Source organism: Paramisgurnus dabryanus, chromosome 4 (assembly GCF_030506205.2).
Source record: "Paramisgurnus dabryanus chromosome 4, PD_genome_1.1, whole genome shotgun sequence".
Taxonomy (NCBI): Eukaryota; Metazoa; Chordata; class Actinopteri; order Cypriniformes; family Cobitidae; genus Paramisgurnus; species Paramisgurnus dabryanus.
In genome coordinates, this window is record NC_133340.1 from 37,776,552 (window position 1) to 37,802,305 (window position 25,754).

The window sequence follows — 25,754 nt, forward strand, 5'->3', positions numbered from 1 at the left end:
TTTTCCATTGAACCAATCAGATGAGAGCTGATATTTGCATCACCAGAGTCAGTTATTCACACTCACTCGCTGAGATGGAGACATCAAGAGTTAGCGCACTTATATGTAAGACAAATTATATTTTTTCAACTGTTATGACTTATTTTAATATTGAAAGAAAGCTATTGTCCTAATATAAATATAAATATGAGAGTAAATAAATCACAGTTTTGTTTTAGTATGACAAAAGATAATTTATATTCTTCCTGCTTTTGTAGATGTTTTATTGTTCAGTCAGACAATAATCTATGGAGATGTCGTCGAGATGAAGGTCAGACCAGGAGACAACATCACTCTTCACTGCGACCGTCTTGTAAATCGTAGTTACATTGTATGGATAAGAAACTGCTCTCATGAACATCAACCCTCTCTCATAATAGATCATACAATAATGTATGAAGATACCTTCCAACGTTTTAGCTTTCTTAAAAACCCCAACATTAATTCTTTTGATCTACATATTACTAACATTACAGTCTCTGATCTGGGACTGTACTACTGTGCTGAATATCAGAAAAAGGTACATAAAGATGATACAGGCTTTGTATACTCTTCTGATGTGTACTATTCCGGAAACAGAACAACACAACTTTCTCTTGCTGGTAAGAAAGCACATTTGACAGATTTTCTGATGTTATTTGTAATTTTTACTTGTAATTTTGCATGTGTGTAAAGTTTACCTTTCTCAGGGAAAAAATCATGCAAAAATTTATTAATTTTTATTATGATGTTTGTCTTTGTTTTTGTTTTGAACAAGTGTCTTCTGGACCCTTCACCACAGTCTCTCCTCCTCCTCCTGTATCAGACTGTTTCCTCCCTTGGATGCTGCTTCTTAGTGTTTGTGTTGTGTGTTTTCTCCTCTGCTTTATCTGTGTCTACGGCCTCTGTCAGAGAAAAACTACAGGTATTTATTTATACAATTTGTTTTATTGCCATCATTTTTACCTTTTTATGTGGAATAATAGCCTTTGACACATTTCCTAGTCATGCTAATATTTGCATAGACCAATTGTTTCGACATCTGTACACAAAATTACGTCTTTAGGCACAATCATGTGTACAAACGTTATATCGTCTGTACATGCATCGTCTAAACAAATATATCTCCCTCCAGCGTTCCATACTTTTTGAACGTAAGCACCAAATCTGATATTTACAGCGGATTGTGATGACTTTGGCATCTTTTCTTCATAGAAATCGATTGTTTGACCTCGGTGCATTTGAAATATTTTAAGTACTTTTTGAAAAACGTGGTGACTGTGTTGTATGCTGTGTTTTATATCATATAATAAATAAATGGGCAGGTTATTTGCCCTAAATGATGCCTGAATAGTGTAATAAAATTTGATTAATCCTTGCGGTTTAAATTGGAAATCATATCCCAGTACATGTTATCACTGCAAAACTACCACACCAATATATAATTTCAGACCTAATATTTTAAGTTTCACCTGCTGCTGGTAGAGGCGCTAATTTAGTAAACGCATCTTTTGGTCGTATTCTGGGGGAATGGACAAAAGATCAAAGCAATTGTATGGGTTGGAGGATAGGTTTTTTCTTGCACCTTTCAAATGCTACAATTATGTAGACATACAGTAACATAATAAAACATATAAAGGTGAACATAAAATTTTACACAAAGCAAACCTAAAGTTTCTGTTTCAGATTTGAATTGTAGATTTTCTCACTGCAGTGTATTTTCACAATTTGTGGATGTTTTAGGTTTTGAGAGTGCAAAGATGCTCACAGCAAATGTTATGAAGGTATTTCAATCATTACTATTAACCTTAAAACTTTATCATGTCAAAATGTCAAGTATGGTTAAACAAACGTATCTGTTATTGACTTCAGATGGATCCAACAGAGAAACATCAATGTGAGATGAGTAAGGCTGGAAAGTTCTGCCTTCATTCTGAAGTCACTTATAGACTCCTGCCATCTGTACATCACCATGAAAAGATGTGAATCTCTCTGATCAGTTTACTGCACTTGATTTGTACTCCGCTATCTCAATTATGAACTTGATTAATCATACAGTCTTGTTATTTCCATAAAAGTATATTTGGGTCTCTAGGTTGTCCGAAGCTTTTTCCACATTTAAATTTTATTTTAATAATAGAATTAATATTTGATGAGATGAAAACAAAGCTGTTTAAATAAACTTTCTGAAGACCAGGATGATGTGTGTTGTATTTTTTATTTTCAATATGTTTAGATGTTTTAGGATAAGCACCCAACAATGACCATTGTGGCCATATATCAGTGACATTCAGATCCTAAATTCCAGATAACATCAAGTTGTATAGCACATAAACTTTGTCATTATTGTTCATTTGGTAGTGGAGATTGACGGTTTAAACAAAACAACAATTGGATTGAAGTGCAGCATAAACCACACTGAGCAAACTTTCCTTCTTGCATTGCATGCATTTTAACCAACACACAAAACCACATATAAGGTAATAATAATGTGACTCTCTTACAAAAGTGTAACTTTCTGTTTGAAACTGCCCTGAGAATTTCTGGTTAATGCAACCTCTGCCTGACACTATTCATGTCTAATACAGACAATGTAAACCTTTTAACGGATACATCTACTTGTAACCTGGCCCAGCCCATGGCGTAGGCTATATAGGCGGGTGCCTAGGGTGCAAAATGACTGAATGGCGCTCGTTTTTGTTTACGTTTTTGTTTTTCAGTTTACACTAAGCATATTAGGATATAAAAATAAATGAAAATAGAAACTTATAAGAAATAGAAACTATATTAAAATGTGATAAAAGGCAGGTAGAATTAATCAGAGAAATATACAGGTAAGAGTATGTCAGTAATTGATGTTTATGTACTATTTTAAAATATGTTAACAGTATTAAATAATTGACAGTGTATTAGAATTAAAATTTACATTTGTATTTACAGCGGTATATTCAAATACAATAATACAGTTACAATTTATTTCAAAACTTGCCTAGGGGACCATCAAAGCCTGGGCCGGCCCTGCATGTAACATCAGACTACAAGTTGTAGTTTTAAGAGATACTTTAGACATCTTGAATCAGGAAACCACAACCTGTGATTGTTCTTGTGCACTAGCAGCTGTTAGCAGAATAGTGGACACAAATGCAATGGAAGATTTTGTGGTTTACACCCGGACTCAAAGCAACACATTTCTCATACAGTACACATTGTTGTATACTTTAGAGTAAACATAAGGTTTAACAAATGAAATTTGTTTCTCAAGTAAGTAATGCTAGAATATATATTTTTTAATTATTATTAGAACACCAAAGTACAGTTCAGTTAATAATTACCAGAAACTTTTCCTGCATGTATAACTAAGAGAGTTTTGGCGACCTCTGTTGGAAACTCTTGTGCCCTCAATGTTAAATACAAGTACACATTTGTGGTAAGTGGTTATACTTCCTGAATCATACATTAGCACACTTAAAATAAATTTAAAATGTACATTCAAATGATTTTAGCTTATATAGCTAAACATAAATTATCTTACATTTCTGAGGATTTCTACATACTGTATCAATCTTACTAACCAATATAATTGTTAGTGTATTCAGGTAGCTTACATTTTAAGGGGTGGACAGAAATGTAATAAATTAGCCTACTTTCATAATTTTCTGTTAAATTTGGCAACACTTTGTACCAGAGATGTTCACAAGTCTCTGAGCTCGAGTCCGAGTCAAGTCTGAAGTCTTTGACCTCGAGTCCAAGTCAAGTCTGAAGTCTTTGAGCTTGAGTCCAAGTCAAGTCTGAAGTCTCTGGGCTCGAGTCCAAGTCAAGTCTCAAGTCTCGTTGTAACAAATAAAACTCTAATAACAAAAAGAAATTATAAACATTTATAAAAAAAACAAAGTTGCACATTAAGTAAGGTCAGTGGTGTAGTCTAGATTTTTGTAGTGAGTATACTGTGATTTTTCCCTCTCACCCTTATGACACTCGTCCCAGCGCAACGCACCACTCACACTCACAGATGCATACTGTATGGATCTTCATGTAACAGAGCATTCTGAAAGTGTACTCATAAACAAATAAACTGAATGTGTTATCAACATGTCAATTTATTATAAGAAAAAAAAAAGAGTTTAACAGCCAATTGGTTTACAGCTGGGGAAACTGGACTGATTTTTAGACTGGTTTAGTGTTAATTAACATCTAACTCGGGGCCAAAACTTACTCAACTGTTAATTAAAATTAAATAAACTGTTTACAATCTTCAATCCGTGGCTAACACACGCATTGAAGAAGAAAAATATCCACTCTTTCAATAGCTATTATCTGACAACTATTGATAACATTACCATGTGTAATTTAATGGTGTAAATGTTTTTAATTAATACACATTTAAGATGACCATGAATTAACTCTAATTTGCATAGTCATTGATATAAAAAGCTTATTTTTTGCATATAATACAAGCATTGTCTAAAAATGAAAATAGGCTTTTACTTTTATTATTACAAGACCATCATGTAGCCTAATATTAGACACCAAAACCAAAGTGAAGAAAATTATCTTTAATTTGCAAGTCTGAACTGAACATCAACGCAGACATGAATTTCCTCACAGAAGTTTAAGATCATATACATCTTGAACGTAGATATATAAATGAACACAGAGAAGGGACGTTTAACACTGTGAAGCACAAGCAAACATGCTGAAGGCAGCTAAAAACCATCAGGATATAATCACGGGCTTATTTTATTGCACTTGAAACCTTATCTATTAAACTGGACTGATGATTTAAATGTTGTTTACTCACATGTGCGTTGTTAACTCTTGGATTTCATGTTGAAGCACTGCTCCACTCGTTCACTTCTCCATATGGACAATTCCTGTTTGTTTACAGTGTCGCGTGAGCAGCTACACTGCAGGTTCGAGTTCATTTGGCGCTAAGCAGACCTCTTGGTGATGTCAAAGTACCGCGAGAGCGATTCAAAGCAGATTTCTCCATGTGATAACTGAAATCGCTCTCGCAGTACTTTGTTGTCACTCGCCTATGGGTTCTTGTGGCGCCACAGCAGTCTGCTCCCCAGTCACTCTAGATCCGCTATAGTATTAATTTGATTTCATACGCCGATCGGATCGCGCAGTTCGGCAAGTACAGTATGACACAAAGTAGCGCAACTCTGGACCTGACTGGAGCCGGACCGGATACACTGAACCGCATGTGCGTACAGAAATCTGCTCACTTGAGCCCCTTTTTGTGGTTAAATTGTTTAACCATTTAAACAATTGCAAGCCTTAGAAACATGTTAATGATAAACTTACCCTATTTAAATTGCATATTAATCTGCAAATCACATGCGAGCTGAACCGCGGATCCGTCACAGCACTACCCATAGCTTCAGATGAATGCCACAGCAGCAGCTGCCTGCAGGTACAGTCGACATGTATGTTCGCGGCCGCGCGCGCGGAGCAAATACGTCACGTGTTACGTCGTGGGCAGGTTGTAGGTAACGGAGGGAGCTATGACAGCGAGCTCATCAGACGTTTCCTAAAAATAAACATTGTTCACGAGTCCCGCGGCTCGAGTCCGAGTCGAGTCTGAAGTCTTTGAGGGTCGAGTCTCAAGTCGAGTCTGAAGTCACTGTGTGTGCGACTTAAGTCGCACTCGAGTCCGAGTCTCAAACTCGAGTCCCCATCTCTGCTTTGTACAGCCATACACTATCATAGCATCAGAATTTTTTGTCTCTGAAATTCTGAGCTGCACTCTAGTGGACTGAGATGAAACTACACCAAAAATCTGCCCTGCTGTGCCGAATCACATTCAATTTAAATGAAGGGAATTTTAGACGCATTAGTGTTTAGGTATGTTTACGTTATATGCTTATATTTAAAAGTAGAGTAATATGTATATGAATATAATTGCAAGGTTATTAGGATAATATTAAAGTTAAACATTCTGGTTTTCATGTTTTGTGGGGACATTCCATAGACATAATGGTTTTTATACTGTAAAATCTGTATATTCAATTCCCTTCCCCAAACCCTAACCCCAATCATCACAGAAAACTTTATTGTACCTTAGATTTTCAAGAAACATCATTCTGTTTGATTTATAAGCTTGTTTCTGTCATGACTTACAGAGAGGAACGGGACCCAAGTGCAGGGAAGGGGAACTCGAAAGGGTTTATTTACAACAGAGCCTACGGGGGGGGGGGGGGGGGGGGGCTTATGGGCAAAAGACAAAACATTAACAAAGTTTCACAAGACTAAGATTAGACAACACACTAAGACAAAACTTCACAGGACTGACTTGACTATGTCAAAAATACCAAACAATACAAAACAATTCAGCACAGGACAAGACACACTGGGGCCTAAAATAGGAAAACTAAACGAGGCAACGAGGGAAGACCAGGTGCGGGGAGTTAACCAATAATGAATAATTAACAAGGAAACAAGGGGGTGGGGACAGAGACAAGACAGCACACAACCCAAACAAAAGGCCATGTGCTGTCACACAAAACATGGGTACCGCCACAATCCTGCCACATGTCCATGAACTACTATGAATAACTATAACAGACTGGCAGGATCATGACAGTACCCACCTTTAAGGGAACGCCTCCAGGCGTTCCTCAAGGGGGTACACAAGACAATGGACAAGACAAGACTATGACACAGACTATGACAAATGACAACAGATACAGTTAAATAACTAGAAAAACAAAGTCCAAAGTGATCAACATAACTAAACACTGAAATTAAAGTTCATAAGGGTGAGCAAAACAGAGGGTCCAGTGGAAAGTCCAAGGAGGCTTGGGCAAAGGCCTACACGGTGGCTGCGCAGGCGGCTGTGGTGGCTGATGCGCAGACGGCTGTTGTGGCTGCTGCGCCGGTGGGTGCACTGCAGACGGCCGTGGTGGCTGAGCAAACTGCTGTGGCTGAGCAAACTGCTGTGGCTGAGCAAACTGCTGGGGCTGGGGCTGTGCAGACTGCTGTAGATGTTGCTTAACAGACGGCTGAGGCTGTGGTAGTGCAGACGGCTGCAGGAGCTGTGGCTGGGCAGACGACTGCAGGAGCTGTGGAGCTCTGGCCCTCCTTAGCAGCTGGTCCATCACAGTCTGATCGGAGTCCGACAAACCCTGCTGGGTCCCTGACTGGCTGAATCGTTCTGACATGACTCACAGAGAGGAACGTGACCCAAGTGCAGGGAAGGGGAACTCAAAAGGGTTTATTTACAACAGAGCCCACGTGGGGGCAAAAAACAAAACATTAACAAAGATTCACAAGACTAAGATTAGATGACACACTAAGACAAAACTTCACAGGACTGACTTGACTATGTCAAAAATACCAAACAATACAAAACGATTCAGCACAGGACAAGACACACTGGGGCCTAAAATAGGAAAACTAAACGAGGCAACGAGGGAAGACCAGGTGCGGGGAGTCAAACAATAATGAATTATTAACAAGGAAACAAGGGGGTGGGGACAGAGACAAGACATGACAGCACACTACCCAAACAAAAGGCCATGTGCTGTCACACAAAACATGGGTACTGCCACGATTCTGCCACATGACCATGAACTACTATGAATATCTATAACAGACTGGCAGGATCAGTTGGAAAGTTTCCTCATGGGGATCTCAAAATCTCCCAACAAGGTAAAAAATTTACTGGTATTCCTATCTGTGTGGGGACAATTCGTCCCCACAACGTAATACATACCAGGTACACACACATACACATACAGGGCCCTATTTTAACGATCTAAGCGCATCGTCTAAAGCGCACAGCGCAACGTCTAAATGGGCGTGTCCGAATCCACTTTTGCTAATTTAACGACGGGAAAAATGTTTGTGCGCCGAGCGCATGGTCGAAAAGGGTTGGTCCTGTTGTAATGGGAGTATTTTGGGCGTAACGTGCAGTAAACCAATGAGAGACTCAGCTCTCATCCCCTTTAACTCTTTCCCCGCCATTGACGAGATATCTCGTCAATTAAGAGAAAACGCTTCCCCGCCAATGACGAGATTTTCCGTCTTTACGCAATACCGCTATTATCCACCAGGTGGCGCCCTTCCGCAACTTTTTAAAACCGGAAGTATTGCCCTATGGCGGTGTTCTTCACTCCCAACCCTGGAGAGCCGGTGTCCTGCAGACTTTAGCTCCAACCTTAATCAAACACACCTGAAAGCTAATCAATGTCTTCATGATCTCTAGAAAATCACAGGTACGTGTGTTTGATTAAGGTTGGAGCTAAGCTCTGCAGGACACCGGCTCTCCAGGATTGGGAGTGAAGAACACTGCCCTATGGCAAGCGGCTGCATGTCCGTGTCTGTTTTAAAGATCGCTCTGAATGGGATCTCTATGAAAAGTCCGTCATAAAAATTGAATTATTTCTGCTTTTTGCTCAAAATATGGTGTTTTTGCAAAAACCTACCCATATTCAAAAGCTGATTGCAAAAGAACCACTAAAGGTAGGATGAAACGTTTTTTTTTTTGTTTGAAAGCAGAGGGTCTGTTCTTTCATTTGGTATATTGTATGTTTATATATTTAAAGAAGAACATTTTCTGGAAGGCATTAAACTTTGGTGAAAATCATGAAAAACGCTGGCGCTGGCTGGCAACTTTTTTTAAAAACGCTGGCGGTGAAAGAGTTAAAGGCAAGTTGCGCTGGCGCTATCTCTTATCCCTATTTAGATGACGGACTTTGTAAACTGAAAAACTAAGCGGAGGAAGAAGATCCCAAGTTTAAGATTAATGTTAAATAATTGTGTTGTTTTTCACTTGTATTGAAATTGTTATTTTTTTATTAAAAACTTTTAAAACCCGTTTTCTTTTAGTCATGGAAGTAAAAAAGCAGGCTTTTAATTGCTTTAAATGTATGGCTATCCAATATCATCAAAACATAATTTACAAGTATGTAAGATAAGGTTTGTACTCTAAAAATACTTTATTTGTAACAAACAGGAGATAAAGAATTTACAAACGGCTCTCCTCACGTTTCAGCACTTTGGACAGCGTTTTTTTAGCAAAGAGTTTTTTTAAGCATTACTTAAAAATGTTTCTCATCTCACCATATCCGCAGGTACAGAGTCATCATATACAATAAATCCGTGAGGTAGCATAAAAAAAAAACATTTAAAAACAGATGCATTTGTTTAAAGCAAAGCATTTATTTACTTACCAGGCTACAGGTGAAGCAGCTTTTTGCGCCTTCTAACGTCTCATAATCGGTCCTCATTTATGTCCAAGAGACTCAATAATAATCTTTTACATTCAATCCTTTAATCTTTCATATTTAAAAGCATTTTTGTGCTGCTGCGCATTCATGTACTTTGTGATAAGCAAACCTGCGTTGTCCTCCCGTTTAAAGGCGCATTTTACTAATGCGCTCTTTAAATAACATAAAACATATTGCGCCATTGACTTTAGACCAGGTTTTTGTTGGTCAATGGCGTAGTCTATTTTAGTTGCCTCAAAATAGCAACCCGCCAACAATGCGCCTGAACACACCTCGTTTTTAGACCAGAACGCCCATGGGCGCAAAAGGGGGCGCAAATGCATTTGCTATTTAAACAACGCTGCGCTAAACGTGAAAATTAGGGTGGAAACTAGCGAAAGACACTTGCGTCGCGCATTGCGCTGCATTGCGCCGGGTGTAAGATAGAGCCCACAATGTTTAAATACTATGATTGGATTTTATACTAACCTTACTGCAGTACCCCATTGTATTAAAAATATATGTATAGACGGTTTTATCGGACGCACATGTCCTGTCATGTTTATGCATGAACTTAACTTCTGGTCTCTGTTTGTTTAATAGTCTGACTAGTGGTTAAAATGAACTCTGGAACAAATACCTCATCAAAAATAACAAATGTTTTGGTTTCCTAAAGACAGGGAGAGACGGCGATCAAGAATCACGAAGGGAGGTTTGGCAGCCAGTTTGTTAACATTGTATACATTATATAGTACACATTTTAGCCTACACATGAAACGTTAGCTCAGTGTCGCTTTATATAATCTTTAGCTATGAAATATGAAGGTTCCACATATGTTCCACGAAAGTCGTCGTTTATGTTGTTGTGCTGAAACCGTCTATAACATTTATTACAAATTGTACAGAATTTTTTAAATATATTTTCATCTAATGCCACATCCACAATATATTTTAAATTAAAAATACTTTGTATTCAAATGAACATAATACAATGAGAAAAAACATAATACGGTTTTTAGAGAATCCATTCATGGGTGTTAAGAATTCTATCACTGGATATAAACAAGAACACTAGTACAGTGGATGGTAAAGCATCATGTATTGTTCCTTCATTACATTATGTAAAGTTTTTTATATAAATGAACACAGATGTCATCAGTTAATTTTCACATCTTGTTCTTTGACTTTCGCTTTGCTTTGTGCAGTTGCTTTGGAATTTGAATGAATTTAATGAGCTTAATAAAATAAAGTGAAGAGCGAAAGCATGCCACCGTTTTCATATGAAATTTAAATGAGACTAAAGCCATCACAAATCCGTGTTCAGAATGGAGCATTAATTACAATCTTTAGTGGGGCTGGGCAGAAATTTCGGCGGACTAAAGCCTACCTAAAGGGCTACTGTATCTGAGATTACACTCTGATATTATACAAACTGTGAAACCTGTTCTCTCTCCAGAGAATACTTGCGGTACACTATCACTGTCTGTGGCCTGGAGAGGGCTGTGTTTGGTGGAAGAGAGGTTGCTGAGAGCAGCGCAGACAGGCTACATTTCTGTGTCAATCATCTTTTCTGCTCCACTGGTGTAGCAATGATTCACTGTTAGATTATTTCCTTGCAGTTTCACTCGTTTGTTAATGTACCACACTCACTCGCGGCAGCTCTGCTTGCTTAAACTTTCAGTTTCCTGGACAGGGATTAGCTCAAATCAGGTCTAGGCCTTGGTTTATTTATTTAAATTAGGATATTTAAGTCATTTTTAAAAGCATAATTCATAAATAAACACTACTGGTGTGCATCAATACTTGCACTTACCTGTAAGATATGTCACAGCAAGTTGTTTTCAATGAAGACAACACTAACATTTACGTTAGTTTTGGACTAGTCTTAAGCCCTTTCTGGGAAACTGCTCCTCAGTGTTGAGCTACGCGCATATGCGGTAATGCATGGAATGATCCACTTTAAACTATAATGGGGGCACATTCGTGCAGATGTAATAATAATGTTAAAACTTTTTATGGGAATATACTGAAATAATTGATTGATTGATTGATTGATTAATTGATTGACTGATTGGTTGATTGATTGATTGAATGATGATTACATTAGACTACCAAATTAAACAAAATAGGCTTCTGGGAATCATGATGATTACCAGGGGCAAAAAGTGCCAGCCCACCAAGTACACCCCTGTTTATTTCCAAGTAATCCTGCAGACTTTGATTAGATTTTTCAGTTGTGTTAATTAGGGTTGGAACTAAAATCTGCTGGACAGTGGCCCTCCAAGACCAGGATTCCCCGCCTAAAGGGTAAGTCGCCCTGTGGATGGGTGTTGATGTGAATTATTTTTACTCCTGAAATGTTAATGTGTAATAGTTGTGCTAAAATATTATGTTTATAATCATTTTATGACATGTTTCAAACAAAGACCTGCCTTAATCTAATTATATTATTATGAACATTATAATATAATATAATATAATATATACAATGAACTATTTTAAGCATTTTAAACTGCCCCAGAGAAATACATACACTCAAACTAACACTCAAACCCACAAAGGCTAATGGAAACATTTGTTCTTGGTGGCCTTTGATAGACTAAGAGATATGAGGTGAGAAATTGATGATGTGACACAGCACCAAAGCAAAGTGTTGAGCTCTAAGTGGTCTCAATGAAATATTTGTGGGTTTCCTGTTTTGACATGCTAAGATTTTGTTGCAGCACCGCTTTGCAGCCTCACACGAACTTGTATTGTTACACAGTAAGAAAAAAATTACAAAACCTGACCCTAGGACAGTATACCCTTTAAAAAGATACGGATATGTGCCTGTGAGGCACCAATATGTACTTTTGGACCATTTTTGATACAAAGGTGTACTTTTTTAAAAGGTACAGTGAAAGCTTTTGTACCTTTTTCTAAGAGTAAATGATATAACAAAACAAAGAAACTCATTCATTTTGGTCCTCCAGATTAACTTTGACTTAGCGGACCAATTTCTTTTTAAACAGGAAGAAAACATGTAACAGGCCTTTAGACATTTTTAAGCTTGTACACATGTTGGAATCAAAGTATACAGCGATGTTAAACATATCAGTTATAAACAAAAGTTAAATGTTGTCTTTCGTGTGTCTGCAGGTTGAGTGATGCCAGTGATGTCCAATTTTGTGAACCAATAAAAACAGAAACGCAGCCAAACAAAACGAAACTGTTCATAAGGACACTGGTGATTGGCTGATAACCCTCTTACACTTCAAATGTTCAACCCTAACCCTAGTTTTCCATTGGCTTAAACCAATCAGATGAGAGCTGATATCTGCATCACCAGAGTCAGTTATTCACACTCACTCGCTGAGATGAAGACATCAAGAGTTTCCGCACTTATATGTAAGACAAATTATATTTTTTCAACTGTTATGACTTATTTTAATATTGAAAGAAAGCTATTGTCCTAATAAATATATAAATATGAGAGTAAATAAATCACATAAAGTTTTAGTATGATAAAAGATATTTTTATATTCTTCCTGCTTTTGTAGATGTTTTATTGTTCAGTCAGACAATTATCTATGGAGATGTCATCGAGATGAAGGTCAGACCAGGAGACAACATCACTCTTCACTGCGACCGTCCTGTAAATCGTTACATTGCATGGATAAGAAACTGCTCTCATGAACATCAACCCTCTCTCATAATAGATTATAACATGATTTACAGAGATACGCTCCAACACTTTAGCTTTCTTAAAAACCCCAACATTAATTCTTTTGATCTACATATTACTAACATTACAGTCTCTGATCTGGGACTGTACTACTGTGCTGAACATGAGAAAAAGGTCAATAAAGATGATAAAGGCATTATATACTCATCTGATGTGTACCATTATGGAAACAAAAAAACGCAACTTTCTCTTGCTGGTAAGAAAGCACATTTGACAGATTTTCTTATTTGTCATTTTTTATTATTATTATTTGCATTTATTATTCTTGTTAAATTTACCTTTCTCATAGTAAAAATATGTTTACAACATTTGGTAAGCAAGATGTTTGTCTTTGTTTTTTTTTTTTGTTTTTTTGATAAAGTGTCTTCTGGACCCTTCACCACCGTCTCTCTTCCTCCTCCTGTATCAGACTGTTTCCTCTGCTGGACGCTACTGGTCAGTGTTTGTGTTGTGTGTTTTCTCCTCTGCTTCATCTGTTTCTACTGCCTCTGTCAAAAGAAACCTACAGGTATCTATTCATACTTTTGTTTCTTGTTATCATTTTGACTTTATAATGTGGACTTATAGCCTTTGACAAATTCATGTTCATATTTGCATTAACTAATTGTTTAAAGAAAGTGCTGTTCTCATTTTAAAAAAATCATTTCAGATGGTGGAACTGATCACAAAGAAAAGATAAAAAGTAGAAACACCTCTGAGGTATGAACATCACAAACATGCTCATGTTTTCCTACCTCATTGAATATTACAATAACTTGGTAGTGGAAGTGGCCAAAAATGTTATGCATAATAAAAATAATGTCTTATTGTAGAAACACTTAACAGAATTGATTCAGAATGAGAATATGTTTCTATAATTCTGTGTATATTTCAGAGTAATGATGATGAAGAGGTGTGTTATGCTTCCTTGGAGGTGAAAACCAGAAGACAGAAACGACCCAAGAAGAAACAACAGCAGAGTTCAGACTTCAGTATTTATGCTCCGGTCAGAACAGACACAATACAAAACTTCTGATGAGGATTCTGATGAACTTTCTGATGGTTAGAAAATATCCAGGTGCCGTTATCATTTAAACCTTTTGACATTATTTTACGTCTACACTTGAAAAAAAAACATTGAAATTTAAAGGATGTCCAACTGAAACGTCACCTATTTGGTCCACTGTGTCTCTACATAATTCTGCTCCAATATTTTACTTTTTTGGCTCTCTTTGATGTTCATTGGCTTTCACTGAATGTTAAGCATGGTGGGCCGTGGCTTCCGGCCCTCTCTCAATACAGAGATAAAATATGGTCAAGAATGAAAATACAATTATTAGAAATAGATAATGTTGTTTTGTATGTGTCTCAGGCCTTTTGTTAAACCACAGTGATGGCCTGAAAATAACAGGATGTTTGGGTTTCCTGTGTGCAGTGGTTTATAGCTATGTAATTATAGTATATTTCTCTTAATTAAAGGACTGAACGTTTTTTCTGGGCGTGCTAAGCATAGCTCAGGTATATGTTAGATTAATGTTACGGACCAAATAACAAAAACAATTGATAAAACTCATGCATGTGGTTCTTCAGTACAGATGTGTACAGAAGTGTTCATCTTAAATAAAAATCGTCTTGAAATGCGTTACACAGTTTTTTTATGGAAGGGTCTTAAAGTCTCCATCATATAGATAATCTTAACCACAAATGTTTCCACTTAACTTCAGCACAAACTGTATGAGACTGAAACAGACATGAAATGTTTGAAGGTGTTAGCGCTTGCTTATGTGGTCAGTTTGTGGTGCATTTGAGACGCATACTGTGTCGGCAGTTTTCCCGTACGCTCTTTGCACTCTTAAAACAAATGTGTTAAAATAATCATGTGTTGTCCTTTACTTAACACATCTCTGTGTTATTTTTGGAACAACATACTTTGCGTTGTTTTAATACATCTTTTGTTGTCCCTTTTATTTATTTGAACTCAAAATCAATGTGAAATGACACATAATGTGTTAAATAGGGTAACACAAAACAATGTGTTAAAATTAACACATCCTTTTTTTAGAGTGTGATAGTATCAGCAGCATAAACCATGTTGTTGGACAAAAGATTAAAAGATGAAAAGGAGGTATTTTGATAAATGATGGTAAGTACACTGTTGACGATACCCACTGACTTCTGTAGTATGTTTTTGTCAATGGGGATGGTCAACTGTATGCTTGTTTACCATCATTTATCATCATTTTGTATTCAACAGAATAAAGAAACTCATTCATGTTTTGAACAACATGAAGGTGAGTAAACAATGACAGAATTGGGTGAACTATCACTTTACAGTTTTTCTTGATTGCTTTGACCTGGTTAAAGAAACTAGGATCCACTCAGTTTTCATCATCACTATCTCAGCAGAGCAGAAGACACGTCATGCCAATGTGTTAACTCTTTCTCAATGGATTGACACATTTTCCTCACCCTTTTGCAAAACAGTTAACATGGATGTCATTCAGCAGTCCAAACTCCATTGTTTTAGCTATGGTAACCAAACAGAAACCATCTATTTCTTACTATTAGAAACTACCTAGATCAGTATGAACTCACTGAAGCACCTGTTTGACACTTCTTCACACAAATCTTCAAATAGCAATCAGGCTGCAGGCCTTGTTGTCTGACCGCTCTAAACCAGATTAGCCTTAACCTCTGGTTATTCCAATATTATTCTTTCAATATAATTTTTGCATATGAAATTATGGCACAATTATATAAAGCTGTCATTGGAGAAGAGGGTCAGTTTTGTTTTATGATAGTGGTCGTGAACCTCTGGCTAGAAATAATTAAGGCTACTAAGGGGACTAAATAAAGTGTGTTTAGAAATGAGCAAGCATAAGGCAGTTTTCTGAGCATAAAGTCCAACCGAGCGACCAAGCCCAGATCAATTATGATCATGGGCCCGCATAATTATTAAATATTAATAAACAGCCGATGCATAAGTACAAAGCGACATGTTTAGCCAAACGAACAGATGCAATTCCAAGCATGGCTAAATCTGAATAAACAGACATCCTGTGTTGACATGGGAGACTTTTGGTAGAATCCAAGTGCAGAAGTTTATCAACAAAGCCAGGCAAACAAGACAAAGGGGCACAAAACAGTAATCCAAAAAACAGGCAAAAAGGTCAGAACAAGAACACAGAACAATGGCTATATGAAAACTCGGTATGCAGATGAACTGACAATACTTATCAACATGAATGAGATAATGGCATGGTTATATACACACACAGATGGTATGAATGGTAACCTATCATTCATTACACATCCACCCACATTCTGTAATTGTTAATCGCCAATCAAAGGGGTTGATTAATTAATAATCAATCCGATTCGTATTATAAACAACAAGATTTATTAAGAGTCCGATAAAACTACTTAAATTACGTAATGTTAAAACGTCATCAGTAAGTGCCGGAAAAGACAGAGTGCGTTAGAATCCTTAGCCATGCTGATTGCTTTCCGAGATTGGGCCAATGGATGGTTATTAATTTTTCCTTACTGGGATGTTAAAGGGTCAAAAATGGTCCTGAAGAATCTCTTGTTGAAGAAAGGAGACTGGATGTGTGGAGCAAAACTGAAAATATGTTTTGTTGCCTTTTATAAACAGTGAGAGGAATTAATATTATCTTAAGTTTAAATGAATGTATACTAAAATATAAGAAAATAAAAATTTGACCCAAATTTGGAAATGCGGTGATGTTTCTTCTACCCTGCGGTGTTAATTTCTATTTCCACATGAGTGGATTCAGACATTCTTTCAGTTTAACAACAAAGTAGTCTAATACAGACAATGTCAATGTCAGTCAGCTGGAGAGCAGACGTTTCCCTGGTTGTGTCAGCTGCTGTCCATGTTACGGTATATTGTATGTGTGTCTGATGTGAATTTGTCATAACTTATAATCTTTGAAATTGCCTAAAGTGTATATTCTGAATCAACTAAATACACATAAATCAAATTATTTGGAAAGAAATTAGTGAACATGGAAATTTGTCAGGTGCAAAAAGCCAGCAGCACAAAACAAAGCAAAGTAAGTCAAAATCTATATATTGTATTTATTTGTTCTGTTTTGAGATGGCTTATTTTGATCCGCTGTACTAGTAACAATGGCATTGTGGCCCATTTTTATTTTATTTTAGGTGAACTTTAAGATAAGTGTATTATATTTACTGCCACTGTGACTAAAGCCCATGTCATGTATTCCACCAGACGAAGATTCATTGGTGAAAAATACAAAAATGTTTTGTTGTGTTTTACAACTAGCATTTTACACTATGTGCATGCTGTGTTAACATAAGAGTAATTGCCTGCCAGTAAAGAGCCTGAATAAGGCCTATTTGATTATTTATATTATTTAAGAGAGTTTTGGCGACCCCTGTTGGAAACTCTTGTGTGGAGGATTTGTAGAATTCAGAACATTGGACAGCGCTCAATGTTAAATACAAGCAGACGTTTGTAATCTGTATATTATATTATCTGTAAAAGAATATTCAGGATGTATTTAAAGAGACATATGCACCTTGCAGACAAAAAGAAGCATATATTTAACATGAACATTCAAATGATTGTTAGCCGATGTAGCTGATGTGTGTGTCTGACAGAAGCAAAAAAAAAATCCAGGACCTTGTGCAGTGCAGGAAACAGTATCAGCTTCTGCCACTTGGGGGCGTATAAAAAATCTGGAAAGCACGGACCTGACGATTTGCTGTGAGATCTCTCTCTCTCTCTCTATCTCTCTCTCTCTCTCTTTCTCTCTCTCACGCACGCACACACGCATGCACGCACGCACGTACAAATATATTGGTTTCCATTTCCAAATATATAATTTTTGGTAGTTGTAGTTCTAATAAAAGAGGGAGGCCTTAATATGCTTAATAATTTGTGTACTGATGTTTAACAAGAAGACAAATACAAACACTCAAGTCAACACCCAAAGCCACAAAGGCTAATGGAAACATTTATTCTTGGTGACCAATGATAATTTAAAAGATTTGGGGTGAGAGTTTTATGACACGATAAGAGTCAATGTGACAAGCTTTGTTAGTGGTCTGAATGAAAGGCTTGTGGGTTTCCTCTTTTGACATGCTTAGATTTTGTTGCAGCGCAGCTTTGCAGTTTCATACAAATTTTTACTGGTTCACTGTCAGAAAAAGGTACAAAATTGACAGTGGGACGGTACCCTTTAAAAAGATATGGATATGACACAATGGTTTTAGATTTTTCTGTCACTACTTAAAATAATCTGTCATAGACTAAAAATGTTTGAATAACGCAACTTCTGCCTGGTACTATTTATAACACAAACAATGTAAACCTTTTAGGGCATACATTTATCAGTATCCCAGGCCAGCCCGTGGCATAGACAAGATTATTGGGTGCCATGTGATTTCGAACTAATATAAATTTAGCATTTGTCAATTAAATTAATGAAAATAGATACTTTTAATTATAAGGTGTAAAAGTCAGGTAGCATCAAACAGAGAACTACAGGTAAGAGTAATGACAATCATTGCACCATCAAAGCCTGGGCCGGCTCTGCCGGTAACATCGGACAAGTTTGTAATTCTTGAGAGACGATTTAGACATCTTGAAATAGGAAACCACAACCTGTGTTTGTTTTTGTGCACTAGTAGGTGTTAGCAAATGCTTGTTTAGTGGACACAAATACAAAGGAAGATTTTGTGGCTATGTGAATTACTGTAGTTGTGCTATAATATTATGTTTATTATAATTCTTTATGACATGTTTCAAACAAAGACCTGCCTATTTTCCTATATAAACACACATATATATATATATATATATAAAATGAACAAAGAGTCAAAGAAATAACAAAAGAATAAAATAAACCACATTACTATTTTAAGCATTTAAACTGCCCTAGTGAAATACATAGACTCAACTAACACCCAGACCCACAAAGGCTAATGGAAACATTTGTTCTTGGTGGCCTCTGATCGACTAAGGGATATGAGGTGAGAAATTAATGACGTAATACACCACTAAATGTGTTGAGCTTTGGTCTAAATAAAATGTTTGGGGGTTTCCTGTTTTGCATGCTTAGATTTTGTTGCAGTGCAGCTTCATACAAATTTGTATTGGTACACTGTCAAAAATTTTTTTAATAAATATATGAATATGTAACATTTAGGAGATTCACTTTTGAAGTACTAATGTGCACCCTTTAAAAACAAAGGTGTACTTTTTAAAAGAGTACAGTGACACATTTTGTACCATTTTCTAAGAGTATATGACATGACATAAAACAAGGAGACTCATTCATTATGGTCCTTGAGATTAACTTTGACTTAATGGACCATTTTTTTTTTTAAACATTTTTGACAATTTTATTCTTATACACATGTTAGAATCAAATATGTTAAACATGTCAGTCATAAAAAAGTCAAATTTTGTCTTTCATGTGTATCTGCTGGTTTTAAGTCTTAAACTTTTATGAACCAATAAAAAGCAAAACAGCCAAACAGAAACTGTTCATAAGGACACTGCTGATTGGCTGGTAACCCTCTCACACTTCAAATGTCCAACTCAGTTTAATTTTCCACTGGCGTGAACCAATCAGATGAGGGCTGATATCTGCATCACCAGAGTCAGTTATTCACACTCACTCGCTGAGATGGAGACATCAAGAGTTACCGCACTTATATGTAAGACAAATTATATTTTTTTATCTGTGATTTATTTTAATTTTGTAAGAAAACTATTGTCTTAACAGAAACAGAAATATGAGTAAAAAAAAAATGTTGGTCTGACAAAATTGCACTTTTACCTTTTTTATCTGCTTTTGTAGATATACTGTTCAGTCAGACAATAATCTACGGAGAAGAAGTTGAGATAAAGGTCAGACCAGGAGACAACATCACTCTTCACTGTGACCGTCCTATAACTAATGGCACCTACATTGTCTGGATAAGAAACTGCTCTCATGAACATCAACCCTTTCTCATAATAGATTATACAAAAATGTACCAAGATACCTTTCAACGTTTTACCTTTCCTAAAAACCCCAACATTAATTCATTTGATCTACATATAACTAACATTACAGTCTCTGATCTGGGACTGTATTACTGTGCTGAATTTGAGAGAAAGGTAAATAAAGATAAAAATGGCATTATATACTCATCTGATGTGTACCATCATGGAAACCAAACAACACGTCTTTCTCTTGCTGGTAGGAAAGCACTTTTAATATATTTTCTGATGTTCTTTTTTTAAATTTTACTTGTAATTCAGCATGTGTCATTCTTATAAAGTTTACCTTTCTCAGAGAAAAAAAATAGTTTACAATACAAAATAATTATTTGTTTTATTTAGATGTTTATCTTTATTTTGAACAAGTGTCTTCTGGACTCCTCACCACCGTCTCTCCTCCTCCTCCTGTATCAGACTGTTTCCTCTGCTGGATGCTGCTGGTCAGTGTTTGTGTTGTGTGTTTTCTCCTCTGCTTCATCTGTGTGTACTGCCTCTGTCAGAGGAAAACTACAGGTACTATTTATACTTTTTTCATTTTTCATTTATTATGTGGACTAATAGCCTTTGACAAATTTGCTGATCATGTTTTTGCATAAACCAATTTTTATAAAAGAAGTGGTCTTCTCATTTTAACAACTCATTTCAGATGGTGGAACTGATCACAAGAAAAAGATAAAAAGTAGAAATACTTCAGAGGTATGAACAACACAAATTAAGCTCATGTTTTCCTACCTCATTGAAGATTGCAGACACCAAAGGCACTGACTTGCTAGTACAAGTTGCCAAATATGTTATGCATAATTTTAAATAATGTCTTATTATATAAACAAAACACATAACAGAATTGATTTCGAAAGAAAATGTGTTTCTATAATTCTGTGTATATTTCAGGGTGATGGTGAAGAGGTGTGTTATGCGTCCTTGGACGTAAAAGCTAGAAGACAGAAACGACCCAAGAAGAAACAACAGCCGAGTTCAGACTTCAGTATTTATGCTCCGGTCAGAACAGACACAGTACAAAACTTCTGATGAGGATTCTGATGAACTTTCTCATGGTTACAAAAGTTCAGGTGCCGTTATCATTGTAACTTTTTCACTAAGTATTTTATGTATACATCTGAAAAAGCATTGCAATTTAAAGAATTTCCAACTCAAAAAGTCACTTATTTGGTCCACTGTGTCTCTACATAATTCTGCTCAAATATTTCGCATTTTTGCTTCTCTTTGATGTTTAATGGCTTTCACTGAATGTTTGGTGTGTTGGGCCGTAGCATCTGGCCCTCTCAATACAGAGATAAATTGTGGTCAAGAATGAAAATAAAATTATTATAATTAAATAATGTTGTTTTGTATGTGTCTCAGGCCTTTTGTTAAAGCTAATCATGCATAGTGATGGCCTGAAAATAACAGGATGTTGTACTGGGTTTCCTGTGCAGTGGTTTATTGTTATGTATATTTATCTTAAGTAAAGGACTGGGCATTTTAAGAGATGTAAGGATTTTGGGCCTGCTTAGCTCAAGTATATGTTAGATTTATGTTACAGTAGATGGACCAAATAACAATAACAATTGATAAAACTGCATGTGGTTCTTTAGTACAGATAAAAGTGAAATGCGTTGTTCTTCATTTTTTTTTTTTTTTTTGGTTGAAGGGTCTTTCAGTCTCCATCATATAGATAATCTTAACCACAAATGTTTCCACTTAACTTCAGCACAAACTGTATGAGACTGAAACAGACATGAAATGTGTGAAGGTGTTAGTGCTTGTTTATGTGGTCAGTTTGTGGTGCATTTGAGACGCATACTGTGTCGGCAGTTTTCCTGTACACTCTCTGATAGTATCAGCACATAGACCATGTTGTTGGACAAAAGATGAATACAAAAGAAGATATTTTGATAAATGATGGTAAGTACACAGTTGACGATACCCATTGACTTCCGTAGTATGTTTTTCTACTGTGCAAGTCAATTAGTACCATCAACTGTGTGCTTGCTTACCATCATTTTGTATTCAACAGAATAAAGAAACTTATGCAGATTTAGAACAAGCGTGACGCACAAGCCCTGAACTCGACCCCTCCCCCCACTGAATGGTCCCAGTATAGATCATAAACCCCGCCTCCCCCATGTTATTCAGTGGGACTTGAGACCAATTAAACAATTTAATTACACTTCAATTATCTTTTTTCCGAAGCTGGTTCCTGTCATTTACTGTAGTTTTTATCACACTGATGTAAATTCAAGTGTTTGTTTTTAAAATAAGTTTATTTTTAGTTAGTTATTTAAAGGGGCCATGGCATGAAAATCTGACTTTTTCCATGTTTAAGTGCTATTATTGGGTCCCTAGTGCTGCTATCAACCTAGAAAATTTGAAAAAGATCTACCCAGTAACTTAGTTTTGGTAAACCATTCTCTACAAGCACATGAAAAAATAGGTCGTTTAAATTTGGCTCTCCTTATCATGTCATAAGGAGCTCTTATTATAATATAACCACCCCTTAATCCAACCACAGCACTGCCATTTAGTGCAGAGAGAAAATAATTCACAGAACAATTGAGTTTCAATTTCAACAAACCAACATCATTGTGATCAGTGTTTGCACTTCATCCGCTCATGTGCATTTTAAAGGACACACCCAAAACGGCACATTTTTGCACACACCTACAAAGTGGCAATTTTAACATGCTATAATAAATTATTTATAAGGTATTTTGAGCTTAAACTTCACATATGTGCTCTGGGGACACCAAAGGTCATCATGATAATGCCGTAAATTCTTTACTCCCAGCCTCGGACTCTTCTAGTCCGGATCAGCTACTTGAATGTTTCAATTCATCCTGCACTTCCATTCTGGACTCTGTTGCTCCTGTTAAGTTTAGGGTTCCTAAACTTAAATCTCAGCCATGGATGAATGAGTCTGTCCGTCATCTCAGACAAGACTGCCGGAAGGCTGAGAGAAAGTGGAAGAAAGACCATCTCACCGTCTCCTTTGACATTTTTAAATTCTATTTAGATAAATTCCAAAAGGCAGCAAAAACAGCAAGATACAATTTTTTCTCTGATGTTATTACCAGTCATCATAATTCCCCAAAAACTCTTTTTAGCACTATAAACTCTATTATTAATCCTAGTAATATACTCAAAATTGAGTCATCGAATACTGTCTGTGAAGACTTTTTAAAATTCTTTCTTGACAAAATTGATGTGATCCATTCCTCTTTTAATGCACCTGATCTCTGTGAATTTCCGCCTGTGTCATCTAGAACAATGATGTTAAATAATTTTCAACCTGTTTCCATTTCTGAACTAAGAGATGTGGTTATGGAGATAAAAAACACCTCCTCCCCTCATGATGTTATACCATCTATTATCATTAAGGAGGCCTTTGATATTTTTGGTCATATAATTGCGGCTATCATTAACTCATCGCTAGTTTCTGGTATTGTGCCGGCATCTTTTAAACATGCTGTTGTTCAACCATTATTAAAGAAACCTAATCTTGATATTTCTTCCTACAACAATTATCGACCCATTTCAAAATTGCCATTTATTTCCAAGGTATTGGAGAAGGTGGTTTTTTCTCAAGTGTATACTTTTCTTAATTGTAATAATATTCTGGAACCTTTTCAATCGGGTTTCCGAAAACATCATAGCACTGAGACTGCCTTAATAAGAGTTACAAATGACCTTCTGACAGCTGTTGATTCAGGTGAAAATGCAATTCTGATTCTATTAGATCTTACAGCGGCCTTTGACACAGTGAACCACGACATTTTGCTATCTCGTTTAGAGAACTGGGTGGGCATTAGAGATTCAGCTCTTGATTGGTTCCGTTCATATCTCCAATCTAGGACTTTCTCAGTATCGATAGGTCAGTATTCCTCTTCTACTGCTTCTCTTGCTCACGGGGTTCCACAGGGATCAATTTTAGCCCCACTTCTTTTCAATTTGTATATGCTACCTTTGGGGAATATCATTCGAAGTTTTAATATCTATTTTCACCTGTACGCTGATGACTCACAATTGTATATCCCATTAAAATCCAATGTCTCTTTACAGCCCCTATTAAATTGCCTGGACAGCATTAAGACCTGGATGGCAAATAACTTCCTCCAAATGAACCGTGATAAAACTGAGGTCATTATTTTTGGTCCACAAAAAAACCGCACCGGTCTGAGAAATAATTTGGGCCCTTATTCATCTTATGTAAAGCCTTCTGTAAAAAATTTGGGGGTCATCTTTGATTCTGAGCTCAATTTTGAGAAACAAATTAGTACTGTTGTCAAGAGCAGTTTTTATCAATTACGAACTATCTCCAAATTGAAACCAATGCTAAGCTTTAAGGATCTAGAAAAGGTAATACATGTGTTTATCTCATCTCGATTAGATTATTGTAATTCTCTTTATGTTGGTCTTCCACACTCCTCTTTAAATCGTCTACAGTTAGTTCAAAATGCAGCCGCTAGGCTCTTGTCAGGTAAGAAAAAGTTTGATCACATATCGCCAGTGCTAGCCTCTCTACACTGGCTTCCAGTTAATTTTAGAATACAGTTTAAAATTCTTTTAACTGTTTTTAAAGCTCTAAATGGTAAAACACCCAATTATATTTCTGAAATCATCCACCCTTATACAGCACCCAGATCTCTTAGGTCTAATGATCTATCTCTTCTCTGTGTCCCTCGCTCAAGGCTTAAATCTAAAGGGGATAGAGCTTTTTCTACAGTTGCGCCCGTTCTTTGGAACCAGCTTCCCCTCAATATAAAAAACGCGTCATCTATTGGGGTTTTTAAAAAACAACTAAAAACTCATCTGTATCTTAAGGCCTTTCCTGCTGAGTTTTAATTATTTTTTTTCTTTCTTTGTTTCTTCTCTGTTTTTATGGTTTTATTTTACTTATTATGATGTGCTTTTTTATTATTTATTGTGTATTGACTTCCTGTTAGGTACAGCACTTTGGTCAGCTAGAGCTGAATTTAAATGTGCTTTATAAATAAACTTACTTTACTTTACTTACAAAGATTTATTAGACATCTTAAAAAAGTCTTGTGACATGGCCCCTTTATTTAATGCTATAAAAACAGTGGTGTCACGTCATGATTGACAGCTGTGATATGCGCATTCTTCGAGAGCGAGGATGGGGCCTTGATTTCGCGGCTTAACTTCCTGCTCACTACTGCGCAGGACTGGTCCTGTAATCGCTACTGCGCAGACTCAAGACCCAAGATGTCAGCGCCATATCAGAACACTGGCGGCTTTACTTATCACCAATGGAAGAGAGCGAACGGGCGTCGTCCATCTTTTTTACAATCTATGGTTTAGAACAATATGAAGGTGAGTAAACAATGACAGAATTTAAATTTTTGGGTGAACTATCCCTTTAACAACATCATGAGTCAAACTGGGTATATTTTTTCATACCTGTTGCATCTTTATGTGGCCTACAGGAATGGATAGCCAAGTACAAAGCTTAAAGTCTAGCGATTTTTTTACAGTACTTATTCTGTTTTGTGCATTTTATGTGACGGTTACATAGCAAGTAAAACATTACAGTTAATTAGTTTGTATTAATTAGGTTGAATCTAGATAGAGGGACCCTGGATGGATGTCAGTGTGGTTAAATGTGTTATTCATATAACTTAAGAGAGTTTTGATTTAGGTCTGCATGTGTTTTTTTTTTTTTTTGTGTGTGTGTGTGTGTGTGTGTGTGTGTGTGTGTGTGTGTGTGTGCGTGTGTGCGGCCGTGCGTGCGTGCGTGTGTGTGTGTGTGTGTGTGACTGCAATA

General features: G+C 36.5%; 2 protein-coding genes across 2 annotated transcripts; both read left to right on the forward strand.

The window, feature by feature from the left end:
- The first annotated feature begins 260 nt into the window (after positions 1-260).
- On the forward strand, positions 261-2,016 carry LOC135735515 (uncharacterized). The gene is made up of 4 exons (XM_065253939.1): positions 261-641; positions 797-943; positions 1,762-1,802; positions 1,891-2,016. Exons 1-4 carry the CDS (start codon positions 305-307, stop codon positions 2,002-2,004), a joined length of 639 nt encoding a protein of 212 aa, XP_065110011.1. The 5' UTR covers positions 261-304; the 3' UTR covers positions 2,005-2,016.
- Positions 2,017-12,387: 10,371 nt separating this feature from the next.
- Positions 12,388-14,506, forward strand: LOC135735516 (uncharacterized). Its single transcript, XM_065253941.2, has 5 exons — positions 12,388-12,617; positions 12,770-13,150; positions 13,316-13,462; positions 13,604-13,653; positions 13,829-14,506. The coding sequence occupies exons 1-5, from the start codon at positions 12,533-12,535 to the stop codon at positions 13,967-13,969; spliced, it is 804 nt and encodes a 267-aa protein (XP_065110013.1). The 5' UTR covers positions 12,388-12,532; the 3' UTR covers positions 13,970-14,506.
- The last annotated feature ends 11,248 nt before the right edge of the window (positions 14,507-25,754 follow it).